The sequence below is a fragment of the Pollicipes pollicipes genome, unplaced genomic scaffold (genome assembly GCF_011947565.3).
Source record: "Pollicipes pollicipes isolate AB1234 unplaced genomic scaffold, Ppol_2.1 Scaffold_4339;HRSCAF=5111_pilon_pilon_pilon, whole genome shotgun sequence".
NCBI classification, from domain to species: Eukaryota; Metazoa; Arthropoda; class Thecostraca; order Pollicipedomorpha; family Pollicipedidae; genus Pollicipes; species Pollicipes pollicipes.
In genome coordinates, this window is record NW_023596473.1 from 161,560 (window position 1) to 175,681 (window position 14,122).

Sequence of the window (14,122 nt, forward strand, 5' to 3'; positions counted from 1 at the left end):
GCATTGTGACGCTACTGCAGTGGATCAGTGCATGCCGCTGACTGCACCGGGGTCAAACTGTAACCGCGCGGTGCAGTCGCGGTTGTCCACAGCACTCGGGCATGTCCGCAGCTGTGCGTGCAGTCATATCTACCGACGGCACTGAGCATAACCTGCACGCGTGCAGCGCTCTCTAGCCTCTCGGCTGTAGTTAGCAATCAGCAATGTAAACTGAACTTGCCCGCTGACAACGGTGATCACTGGGCGCATTGTTGCGATAACGCCCCGCCAGTTGACCGCGCTTGTAGGTGACGGCATGCCTACCATTTCCGTCCCGATACCGCACCGGCACTATCTAGCAATTTTCCGAGCATGATACGCAAAACTGATGGCATATCTATGGCAGCGTTCCAAAATTCATCCAGTAAGGCGAGCAGCATGTAAATATGAGCTCGTGCTACAATGATCCTGGCTCTCCGGTGACCCTCGCAGGCAATTCGCTGGTACCTATCGTTGCCATTTGCCCCCGAAACCAGACGTCTGACCTGCTCAACCCGTATGTCAAGCCTGAGTCGCCTAGATACTGGGTTGACAGCCGTTCGATGCGATGCTGATTGGCCGATTTTGAGCAAGGGGCGGGTTGACAGGGAGTGAGCCCCAACTCGGGGTGTATAGCACTGACAAATTTCGACATCCCCGCTACCCAAGTGCCCGAATATTGGAACATTGGTCCATACACCTTTTGCTGTTCCCAAGTGTAGGCACTACATTTTCTTTTCTGGCAGTGCGTGATAGTGCAAGTCTTCATTTCTAAAACATAACATACGTTTTCTTCACATTTCGGGCTCGCGGATCAGGCAAGTAAAACAAATGGCCCTTTCCTAATCTGGGCGAGTATGAATACTGAGAAATAATTATCTACTTCGCAGCAAAAAGAACAATGTGCAGTGCTAGACAGCGCAACTGTAACCCATCGCTGTCACAATTTCTAAACGACTTGAGATTGGAGGCTCACAAGAAGTTTCCCTCCATTAGAGAAGCGAACAAAAGAGACAAATACAATGCCGAATGGAAACAGCGTGTTTGTGTGCATGCTTGATGTGATGTCTACGTCATTTCATGTACTTGTTGCATTTGATGTCTTGTTCCTATTGCGAATGAGCCTCGTATACACAAAAAGCTACTGCACCACCATTGGTTGCATTAGCGCAGTCTCGCCCAAGGACCGCAGCGATCATCCTTTGCATTCCCACTGTCAGGTTTGCAGCATTGCGTTATAAGTCATCATACGTGAGATGTTCAGTCCCTTCCGCAGACCGCGTGATATATCTCACCATCTGATCATGAACATCACATAGAGCCCCAAATGTGCGAAAACTGCCGATTATGTGCTCACTCTTAGGAAAGAGCAGCCTCCGCACAAAGGCACGGCCACTTATGTTCATACCGGCTATTATTTCTGTTGGATAATGTATATATTTGATATCATGCCACTGCGACTCAAGTCGGCCGAAATGCTGACCCTGCGTGAAGAGTGCAGACTTTGTCGGACGGAGTAGGTGTGTTAAAAACGTGGGATTTCACTGACGGTAAATATCTGAGCGATAAGTCCCGAACAGTCTTGTACTAATTTAGACACAGGTGTCCCATTCACACGGGTAATTTTAGCTTTGCATTGCTATTTGCTGGGTCCCTGGATGCTATACACGTATTCAAAGCTCGTTCTTCTCTGCAGTGCAGTCAATATCGACAACAGCACCTACGGGCACGCAAGACCCCAAAATGCATTGGATGGGCTGACAACAAAGGCATCACTTGTATCCGCCACATTTTGTGCACCGTTTGAAGTACATAACGAACTGATGGGTGCACCACCTTTTCGTGAGATGGGCGCATTGGATGGCTCGGTGCGTGCGAGCACGTCTGGCATCCCTTGTCGTCCTGTGGCTCGCGTGGACACAGACGCTATATATTCTGGCACGTCGATGCTGTGATGTCACGCCACGCACGCGGCACGTCCTTGTGATGGGCAGACATCTCTGTGCAATGTGATGTGCTCCGAGGAGGTCTGCGAAGTTGAAATGGCATGCGTGCATGTCAAACAGTCGGTCGCGTCTCCGCCCACCCGCAGCGGTTCGACCACCGATGTGATGTGCCATCCGTTGGAGTCTGGCACGTCACTAGCACTGGGTGCACCGTCGGGCGCGCGCTTACGCGCAGACCAGGCACGCCTGGGTATCCAGCGCCTTGAGCTTGACCGCCAGACGTGGGGGAACTGCCAGTGCGGAAACTCTTGCCGCCAAAAGCAAGATAACCCTGAGCTCGGTGTGCGCGTGAGATGCTCGCGCACCTTTTGCATTCGTAATATTCAGATGACCTTCAGCTCATGCCTAAGCTGTGACCTGGTCGTCGTCTCGGTGGCGCGAGATTGCAGGCTGGCGAGACAACCTGCTCAAGCATGTTCCATGAGGTGCACGGGACGAGCATGCTGCTCCTACCTCATGCGAAGCAGTCGTGTCGCTGGGCCTTTGTCGTCGAGCGCATGCTGTCGTCTTCAGGAAATACAGCTCAATGGCTCCACGGGCAATTTGGAATGAGGATCGGTATGGTCAGGCCAAAGGTCAGGAGCTGCACGCGCAGACCTGCCACACACCCCCGTTTGTTAGCCGGGTGCACAGTCCAATATCGGCACAAGTGCCCATGTTATCGGCGCAGGTAGCAGGAGTTCGAAAACCAAACTGCATCACCGTTGATGTACACGACTGATGTATGTGCATGAACATTCATCACGTGACACAATTGTAGTGGGCGGCATGTGGTGTGTGTTAAAGTGCTTGTGCTCCAATGCAGTTCTCATTGAGTGGATGGTGTCGATATGCAACTCATTGCGTCTGTAGAGCATTGATCATCATCTGTTTTCGTCTGCATGCCGGTAACAACACGACTTGCGGTTGTGCGTAGACCTACGCAGAAATCTACATCGCTGTCGGAATGAACTAGAGCCGCCAAGTTTGATGCAGGTCACCATGTCTATAGCTGCTGCGTGGGCGCTGATATCTATATCGATGTCGGAATGAGCTAGAGCCGCCAAGTTTGATGCAGGTCACCACATCCATAGCTGCTGCGTGGGCGCTGATATCTATATCGATGTCGGAATGAGCTAGAGCCGCCAAGTTTGATGCAGGTCACCATGCCTATAGCTGCTGCGTGGGCGCTGATATCTATATCGATGTCGGAATGAGCTAGAGCTGCCAAGTTTGATGCGGGTCACGATATCTATAGCTGCTGGGTGGGCGCTGATATCTATATCGATGTCGGAATGAGCTAGAGCCGCCAAGTTTGATGCAGGTCACCATGTCTATAGCTGCTGGGTGGGCGCTGATATCTATATCGATGTCGGAATGAGCTAGAGCCGCCAAGTTTGATGCGGGTCACGATATATATATATAGCTGCTGCGTGAGCGCAAACCCACCAGTGAATCAGGCGCGCTGGGCAGCTTGTAGCGCACGTGCTTACGCTAATTCCCATGGTTCAACAGTTTCAATATTGGCTATGGATGCATCTAGCACCGCGATATGATCTTTTTATGGACATCCGTTTGGTTGCAACACATGAATGTCCTTGATGTCCGTACCCGTTTCTCTTTTGGATATAGCGCCTGCCTTTCAACTTACCCGCCCATGGTTGGGTGGATACGGATCGCTTCAGGCGCCCACTTTTTGCTCTGATTGGAATGGCTTGAGGCAGGTGACAGCGGCAGCGCTAAAAGGTCAAGTGACGTCAGAGGGTAGGATGAACCGTGCCGTGCACCACACGTAGGCACGTTAGGCCTGCAGCTTCTCGCATCGGGCACAAACATTGTTTTGGATTAGCACGGCTCCAGGCCTCCGACACGTCAAACTTCAATCGCCAAAGCTGTCACGTGGGTGTGTTACGGGATATGAGCTCGTTGTTGTCAAAAGATAAGGGGTCGGTGGCTGCATCCATGTCAGGTACTCGCCCATGTTCTGCTCCCCTATTTTTCAGATTCATGCATATTTTGCTCCCCTTTTATCGAACTGGCTCACCCCTGGGCTGAAAGACGGCCGTGTTTTTAAAGGCACAAGATGTGTGAACATTCCTTAGTCAGGGAAGTGTCATCAGATGCAGGGTGCCAGTGCGCTCGCAGTGCATGTACCATTGGTTCGTAGCCCTGGAGTATTGCTATTGAACGGGTCCTGTCACGGACATGCAATCTAGCACACTATGCCCATGGAGGATTTGGTATTGCTAATGTAATGCGCATCGCGTAGACGCTGATATTTCACTAGAGTGCAGAAATGCTGAAAGTCAGTCGCCGCGTGTGCAGACTTTTTCCCTTCACATGCTTAGTGGAGTGCGCTGAAAACGGCAAAGGTGACAATAGTGAGATGTTCTCAAGGAGCATACGGGCGGACACGTTGTTGTGGGATGGCTAAATTGGGTCAGTGGCGTGGCCAAAATGTGGTCCAGGAGGAGGTATGCTAAGTTAGGGAGGGCTCTTTCAGCCAGAGGGGATGCCTCTTCTTCGCTCTAAGGTTCCTTTTGTTAACAGGGAGGACATTGACAAAAAGTGGCGGAATAGACAATATGGGTGAGATCTTCAGGGGTGAAAAAGCTTCTGATTTACTGGATATGATCGGTGACAAAACTAATATCTTGGCGAACCAACTGGTAACAAAATTGCGAAAATGAAAACAAATTTCAACAGACGAGACCCCATTACAACAGGATATCCCAGCTCGACGAAACTCCAAGGTTAGTATTGGTCTGTTCTTGCTAACGCTTGCAGCGTGAACACATGTCGAAACGTTGACGTTTCGCTAAAGGAGCAAGTTGAGCCATAAAATGCTGCAAAACACAGTAGCTTTAATTAGGATGGCTTTAGTAGGCGCGAAGAAACATGCCACAGACTATACAAACCATACAACTAACAGCTGATTGTACGATGACGTCAGGAAAAAAGTGAACTTTTTCAGGCGCTTGTAAAACCATGTTGTCGGTAAATGTAGGATCACAGGGATGCAGTTTCTCAAAATGTGTAGGGGTGAGGGATGGAAGGGGAATGGGAGAGGCCACAGGAAGAAAAATGACTAAGCTTGCCTCCGAAATGCACTTCTTTTTTTCTACGCCGTTACCCAAGAACAGGTAACCAGGAGTGCCCCTCCCTCAATCCCAGCGACGCAGTAAACCGTACGTTAACACCAGAAAACATAAAATCAAGTCGCGGCACTCCCAGCTAGGAAGATGAAACAAACTTTAAAAAAAAAACAGGCGAGGAGGTGGAGCAGACCCGAGGGAATTGTGTTATGTGAGAGGTAGGGAAAAATCATAGATGAAAAGGCTTAAAATAGTCATTAGCCAAAATCAGCTAATGACAGCCCGCCACAACCGCCCAATAATCTACAACCACTCAATTCCCCGTGTTAGTAAGGGTTATGCAGTCACAAGTCGGAGGGGGCAATTACCTGGTCATTTTTGTGCTGGGTTTTGGGCTGGATTTCCAGGGAGTCCACCCAGCTAAGCAGAGCTTGTTGCTGGGAGAACTCCCGGAGCCAGCGCCATGAATTTGGGTATATGTGCATGACTTTATATCAGAAATTGATTATGAAACATGAAGGAGGTCAAATATGAAGTGCGTTGGATATGTACAGCACAAGGGTGGCAATGTCTTCAAATATGTTTGTTACGTTAATATGTGTTTACGAAATGCTTGCGGATGATGTTCTTAACGATGGTTTTCGATACAGGGATATCAGCTATTCTTGGAAAATATGGAATCATAATGTCGTTCCACAGCTTAGGGCCAAGGCAGGATGCTGTAAATAGTCTATAATTACGATAAGAGAAAGGTTGTTCTAAATGTTTTGCTCGCCTCATATCCATGTCATTGGATTCGTGGAGATTGTAAATTAAATCGAATGATGCAGGGAGCTGTGAAGTTAAAAATTTGTGCATCACAAAAATTTGTGCATCACGATCACTCAGTTTTCTCCCCAGATTTGTCGCAATTTTTCGCATCTGGCCTCAGGGGTGTGGTTCCTCAAATTCAGTCCCTGGAGACTGGACCCCAAATTATGATAAATGAAAGATAATGGATAAAAATGATAGCTAAAAAGTGCATCCCTGGTTAGGAGGCACAACCCGCCCCCCCCCCCTTCCCCAACTGAATAGCGAACTACACGCCTTTAGGCTGGTTATGTTAAGTATGCCTTTATCGGAATATTCTGTTAGGTTTGTCTCAACCTTCATTCAGCGTCTGATGGCCACCAACTGAAACTTATGTACAAATGAAACCCTGCAACGAAAACGTTTCATGGTTATGTCGCATTGCATTTGAGTTGTCTTTGCTTTTCGTGATTTATTGCATATAATATATATTGCAACACTTTCTGAAAGATTTGACCCCAGGTGACAATTCTGACGGTTCCAAATTTCGTCGGTGACAGAAAAGGCGCTCCTTCACCCCCGGAGGTCTTGTCCACCGCTGACATTCGCGACTACTATGTGAGGAAGACTATTTTGTTGTGTGCCAAGCTGCGTTGATGCGCTTCACTTTTTTACCCCAAGCCGATGCTCGTGTGAATTGATTTGCCTCTAGTTCAGAATACAAAACAAATAAAGGCGTGCTTTGCCGGTGTATAGCGTCGTGAGATTCCACGCCTGGTGGTCACTACGCTGAACGCCACGCTGTGATGCTTCTGTCCAATCGGTGTCGAGCGTCACGCGGCGCGCGTCCGACCAGAGACCGGGTGACCCGACCGCGCGCGGTGCCGGTGGCCTGCAGGGGTCGAGCAGTCGTGACTGAAGGCCAGCAGCCGGTATTTTTGGACGTAAGACCATGACAGATCGGTCTGTTCGCGTCTGTAAGACCATGACAGATCGGTCTGTTCGCGTCTGTAAGACCATGACAGATCGGTCTGTTCGCGTCTGTAAGACCATGGCAGATCGGTCTGTTCGCGTCTGCGCGCAGCGAGTGCCAGGATTACCAGCTTGACGAGCAGGCATCCCTCTAAATGCCTTCTCAGGTGAGGCTTGTGCCGTGTGCACAACATCGGCAAATGTGCCCATGTTGGGCTCCGCTGAACCGCCCAGTAAATGTCTGAGCGTAACAGGTCTGCGCGTGCAGCTCCTGCTGGCCTCCGACCTGATGGAAAGATCTAACATGTTTTTATTTCGCTAGCGTGTGACGTGCTTTATTTTAAGGAAAAAGCTGACACTGAATGGGCCAGAAAGGTAAAAGTGGGTTGCCCTTCTTGACCATCATCATTTTGCCAGGAATCGGCATATATGATTCGGGATCTCAACAGAATGAACATAGCTCTCCAGCAAAAGTTAGCTATGAAAAGCAGATCCTTCACCGGGTGCAAACTGTCGAAGGGAGGAGCAACTGCCATGAAGCAGCAGCCTGTGTCTGGAAAACTGCTCAAGATGCGTTCTCGATACATTTTTTTTTCTGGGCTTTTCTGAAAACATCGTCTGTCAGCAGATACCCATATTCTGATTATTCCGTTCACTGCACCCGTCGATCAAGTTTCTAGCCACAAGCGAGCGGAGACTATCGTATTGAGGAGAAAGTTGGAAGTCCGTACTGAAAGTGTTCGCGAAGGTTGGAACAGGTTGAGCGTGGTCGGCATCAAAAGTAACGCACCTCTGATGCGAAATACGAAGCTAGTACTCAGCCATGCTTTGTTTTAAGTTAACCCTGGGAAACGGCATGCATTTGCGCTAGTGCCGAGCTTCTTCACATTGCCAGGCTCACCAGCACGGTGCGAATTTGCACCGACATGCTTCTCTGCCGTAGTTTAGCGGCCGTCCCGAACATGATTTCACCAACCCTTACTACCGCGCGGGTCAGGCGACCACGTGACGTGAACTGCGCACGTGAAGCCCGTGCACGCGGGATCGCCGCCCAGCCCGCGAGCTTTGTGCGGTTGCAGCATCCGAACAAGTGTCATTGTAGCATCGGCGCGCGTCAGGCCTGACGCAGTGTGACGTTCAGTGGTGGCGAACTGTGATCATTGTAGCATTCTACAGGATCGGCGAATGGCGAAAAATGCAGCATTCTACGGCGAATGAGTTATACCCGACATCTTTGCGTATTCGCTGAGCGTTATCCGCGGCAGGAACACACGGCGTATCATCGCAAGGAGGTCAGCGCTGTCGAGAACAAGCCCACGGAGGACGTGTCAGCAAAGGGTGTCCCGGACGACGTGATACAGCACGCAACTTAAGCGTCCGAACCAAACGTTTTGTGGTTGAGAATTGGTCAGGTGGCGAGCTTTTAGAGCTGAAAGCTTTCGTTTTTCAGAACTTTGCTGGCCAGTTTGCAGCTGGTCAATTTTTTTAATGAGCCCAAAAAGTTGAAAAGTGACCACGTGCCTCACGGCAATCGATGGCAAAGAGCCGAATCAAGACGTCTCGTCCTCCGACCAATCCTGAAAAGGCTCCTCTGCCTCTGGGTACACATAAAATAAAATAATAGTTGCAGCATAGCGATAGTTCAAACTCGTGTTGTGTTGACACGTCTGCCCTGGAGCGACGAAGATTGACGTGGCCTGACCTTCCTGGTTCCGAGGACCGCCGCTGACCGCTGCGGTGACAGCCGTCTGACCGCCACCGCATGCATCACGTCACACAGAAGGTCCGACCAGTTGACTCAGGGGCCGCTCACCGGGGGGCGACAGCCTGGACAAACAGAAGCCGCTGCCATGCAGCAACACGTCAAACGGTGAACCAGTTGTCTGTTTGTATGTGCGACATTGGCGTTTTTTGAGCGTACATCGTTTTGAAAATATCGTCAGTGGCGCACTCGACCAGGATACAGGTGTGAGAATGACCGCTTCGTTGCGCCACACGTTTGCATGCTCTCTCCTAAGCCTCGAGGGACTGGCGAGGACGGTGTTTGGCACCCGTGCCCACTGTGGCTGCCAACGCTTAGCGCCATCTTCCTCACACTGTTGTGCCTTATGTTACATCTATTTTAAAGACTTTCCGACAATTTTGTCAGGTCAGTGATGGTTCAAAGATGTCAGGTCAATGAGTGAGATCAGTTTTGGCTAAGCTTTACTAGATCACAAGACATCTGAATATAGCAATTTCCTAATGCGATTCATCCTTTTGCCTGGCCAGTGTCTCTACACATCACTGCCTGGTTTCCAAAAGGTAGCGTGATGCCCTCTGTGGCCACTGAAGCAAGTTAGCTTTTACCTCCAGTCATTAGGAATTTACTCCCTAAGTGCGAATTGTGTCGACTTCGCCATGCCTAGAGTTGGCGGATTCTGATTGATCACTCAAAGCGTGCAAGTCGACGACTGCTTGAACTGGGTCAAAAGTCAACAGAATATAATTAATACTAAACACGACATTGTCGTTATGAAATCAATATGATTAAGGATTTCTTTGCGTTTACAGTCGTTTTTCGATATGCTGGAAGTCATTAACTTCAGAGGGTTTTTAAAGCACTAGAGGGCAGTGACGTTTAGAGGCCTGTAATACACCAGAACGCACTGGCTATACGACGCTTTTAGTCAAACGACGGCTGCATTTTGAAAACGCGGTGTTCTTAGCTGTGCTCATGGTCACAAGTAAACACGTTTGAGCAAAAAAATAAAAAAAAAATAAAACAAAGATATGTGAAAACAGAAAATACCCAAAACCTGTACAGTCTCTGTCATTAAGAAGCCTTTTCCTGCCGGCTGTGGGGTCCACGTTAACCTGTGGAGGGAGGGCAGATTCTACTTTCCCCTCCCCCATCCCCGATAAGTTGGAAAGAACCGCTTGTCCGCTGTTGATGGGACAAACTCCATACTTTTTGTGTTGTGGAGATATTCATTCCTAAGCCATAAATATTCCAAAGAAATTAAAGACAATGGTCAGGCGATAACCCTAATTATTTCCCCTTAAAGTTTTATGTTAAGCACTCACTTCTCAAGTTTAAAGCTCGTTTAGCCGTGAGACATGCTGCTCATGATCCGCAAGTTTCCACCAGTTTGTTTTCTGGAAATGGCCAAGCTGCTTCGAATGGTAGGATTTGTGTTGCAAATGGATTGGATAAAGGTACTTTTTAGCGCATCAGGAAACAAAGAACTTTGCTGACCACTCTCAGGAACAAATTCCCTGTCACATTCAATCAGGTCACTGGAACCAACATTTCAAAGCAGCAAGGGTCTTCCGAGGTCATATGATGTTTGTAAAATCGCCTTCAGGGTTTCTCCGAACTAATAAATACATTTGCCTCAAGAATTTCAAGATAAAAACATACACTTTCTCTCTCTCTCTCTCTCTCTCTCTCTCTCTCTCTCCTCTCTCTCTCTCTCTCTCTCTCTCTCTCTCTCTCTCTCTCTCTCTCTCTCTCTCTCTCTCTCTCTCTCTCTCTCTCTCTCTCTCTTCGTGGTTCAGTTGGACGACGCTGCACCGATTGGTTTTTCCACGTGTGACCTTCTCATGTTCTGTTTCAGTCGGACGCTGCTGACAGTAGTGTTGTTCGTGTGTCGCGGAATGGTGGCAGGCGTCTTCCAGGTCGCCTATGTCTACACTCCGGAGGCAAGTCAGGGAACGACACCAGACTGTTAAGCAAGCGCGGACGGCTTGTCACGATTCGGTCTTGACTGTGCTATTGGTGTGCATCAACAAGGCAAACAGATTCAGAGCCGATGGCACGCCGCTGAGCTTTACTTGTAATGCACAAAGGTAAACAAGCTTACAAACACTCGTGTTATGAGATTTCTGGAGGAATATATCGAATCAATTAGAGAACAATTATTTTTGTCCGGTCCCGTGGCGGACTAGTTTTTCAAAGCACAACAAATATTTGAAGCAATTTAGCTTACATACCGGGAGTCTAAAATCCAAACCGAAAGCTAAGAGAATCCTCGCGCGCTCGGGCACACCCTTGCAGGACAAGTTAAAGATCACATTATCGGGAACAAGAGGCCGTGCGTCAGTGCGCATTTCTGTGTTTTAAAAACCCTGTCACTTTTTCTGTTTTGGTAGACTGGTTCACCCACACGTAGCAAACCGTTTCACCGTTGGATCTTTTTTCAAGTTTAAAGACAGGCTTCACAAATGTCCGGTCGTTGCAGTCATTTATAAATATTGCTGTGCCTCGCGTGTAGCATTTTAAGTGAGTTCACCCCTTCGTAGCGTGCGCTGCAGAGTACACTGCAAACACGCGCAGACAAAGACAGCCCGTGGCTTTTAGGTCTCTAGCTATCTTAGTTTCTAAGATCTCCTAGGAGTCAAATTGATCCCGCCACCCGAGCGAAGGGTATTCAACCGACCACCCAGTAGTGTGTCGACCTATTCAACCCCCCAGTGGAGTACAGTGCAAACATTTCCTTTAAGGAGACTATTCCATATTTGTGAGGGGTTTTGAAGTGAGACAGCCATACTCAAGATAATTCCCGGCAGTTCGCAATCATGGCCATTGTAAGAATTCAAGTCCTCTCTTTTCTGAACTAGGCGCACGAGAACTTGTGCAGACTATTTCGTGCCGCCTTATTTGAAGTTACCCAGACACGCTCGACGTCATGGAAACACCTTACGAATTCTGCCTCCCCAATGGCCGCATTGTGTACAGGTTAAGACAAAATGACTATATATATATATATATATATATATATATATATATATATATGATATGAGCATTTACTTATTCGTATCTGAAGCAACTCAGCGAGTGGCTTCCAACCGACTCAACACGTTACATGTAAGTCTTGATCACAAATGGCGTTTTGCGATACACAATTCAGGCATTTGGGAACTTCTACCAGGACATGAAGGACATGAAGGAAAAAAACGGAAGACATGAAGCTGGAAACAAATACCCTAATACCGCCCGAGCGGCCGGTTGAACACCCTTCGCCCGGGTGGGTGGTCAGTTCGATCCTCTGGGATCTCAGAAACTAAGGGAGCTAAATGCACCAAAAGCAGGGTGTCACATTCTGTACGTGAACTCAATTACTTCAAAATCTGAGGTTCTTAGATCATAACCTTCGGGCCAAATAGGGCCAAACAAGATCAAACTCCAGGTTGGTGCTCAAAGTACCCTAAAACTTCTCATGCAAACTCCGTAAACCTAGATATCTTCCAAGGAAAAGGCCACTGGTGCTCATGTAAAACCAGTGACCTTGTTTGATTTTTCGAAGGTCATGCGTATCAAAGTCGTACAACACAGCTATGCTTTTTGCATTTGAATAAGCGTCAAAGATTAAGCTAACCGGTACGTTCCTACGACATGTCGACCTAGGCCATTTTAGGTCAGTGACTTTTTCTGACCTCTCAGAAGTTCATGGAAGACGTAAAATGAGGTTCTCGTTATCAATACATGCAAAATGAGCATCAGGAGCCTCCCTATACACCAATCTCTAGAGAAAAAAGCAGATTGTTTTTGACCATGGTTTAGCCCTCATACCGGACTCTTGGTTAATGTAATTTGCTTTTTTAATTATTGTGTTGCCTAAGAAACTATCTCAGAGACATGCTACTTCGTCTCACACTCCGTTGTTGCGTCAGATTGAACGATTCCCTAGAAATCGTTTTCGCCGTATCCATGTCCTGACTTTGACCTACCGTAGGTCAGCGACCTTGCGAGGTACGCCTAAACTTTTATACCAAACGATCCGCTCTTCAGTTGTCTACAACCAGCCAAGATTTGGCACGGCTATAACGTGCCGTTCGAAAGCTTTCCCTGAAAAGCTTTGGGGTCAAATTGACCTCCATCCGGGCGCGTGTTCCGCCGGGTGGCCGGTTGAGTACACTTTACTGGAGGTCAGTTGGACTTCCTGGTATCTAAAAAGGAAAGGAGCTAGAGACACAACATTCTTGGGGTGGGGCGGTATGTATGTGAGCTCGCTTGCTACAAATTTTGATATTCCTAGGCCATGACCTTGGGGTCAAATAAGGTCAAACCAAGTTGAACTTGAAATTGGTGTCTTAAGTGCTCCCAGGCCTACTTACGCAACCGTCGTGAACCTAGATACTTGCTCTAGGCAAAAGGTCACTGATTTTCATTAAAGGTCAGTAACTGTTTTACCTCTAGAGGGTTAAGGTGACAATCATGTATCTAATGCATGTATTTGTATGCCTAATGCTTCTCGCTGTGCCCATGGCCGTGAGTAATAATGAGTTTAGGATTCGAGGAAACTTTGACCTGGCATGGTGTTCAAAATCAGATCTGCGGGTCTTGAGATCTGGGCACTGGTTTTCATTTTGGGTAGGTAGCTTTTTCATCTCTAGAGGAACAAGGTGACAAAAAACTACAAGTTCGCTTCTATTTCATCATTCTAATAATCAGCAGGGATTATGTAGGCGGTATGTTCTTAAAACATGCTGACCTTAAAACATGCATGCTGACCTGGGTTATTTTAGGTTAGTGACCTACTCTGGCCTTTAAAAAGTACACGAAACATTCCTGTTACGGTTCCTGCTATCAATGCATTGGAAATAAACACCAAAAACTATCCCTTTAAGCGGGTTCTCGAACAAAAAAACAGGTTACTTTTGGCATCAGTCGTACCCTCGTACCTAAGCAACGTCAACGAAACTTGTTTTAGTTTTAATTGCAACTGTTTCATTGCATAAGAAGCTATCTCCGAGAGATATGACTTCGTCAACATCTCGTTACCGCATCAGATTGAACGATGCCCAAGAAATGGCCTGTGTTGACAGCACGGCCTGATTTTGATGTGCCATAGGTCAGCGACCGTTTAAGGCACATCTAATTTTCGTACCTAATGATCCGTTTTTCAGTTGGCTACAGTCGTGCAAAGTCTGGCCGCGCCGTTCCGAAACCATAGTGAAAAACCTTGGATGAGTGAGATTGACCCCCGCCGAGCGCGTGTTCAGAATAGCACCGTAACTGGTGATGGAAATGCAAGTAAAAACCCGTCATTACGGAAAAATATGCGCGAAGCCACAAAAAAGACAAAACACGCGAAAATAGGAATGGATGATTTTTCACACGCAGAGATCAACAAATCACTTTGCGGTGAGTCGAAGCAATGCGAATGAGTCAGCTAAATCACTTCGTTAACAGTTCTGACGCGGCCAGTCTGGCAGCGACTTTGATGTCATAGAAATTCTCCATGACGCCATTAAACGGTAACATATCCGGGCGAATAT

At 47.8% G+C, this 14,122-nt stretch overlaps 1 protein-coding gene across 1 annotated transcript in view; it reads left to right on the forward strand.

Moving 5' to 3' along the window:
- LOC119097767 (synaptic vesicle 2-related protein) overlaps window positions 1–14,122 on the forward strand; it is a 36,134-nt gene that overhangs the window by 19,565 nt on the left and 2,447 nt on the right. The window contains exon 5 of the mRNA XM_037220741.1: window positions 10,459–10,543. Coding sequence (XP_037076636.1) covers window positions 10,459–10,543 — 85 coding nt within the window. The remainder of the gene's footprint in view (window positions 1–10,458; window positions 10,544–14,122) is intronic.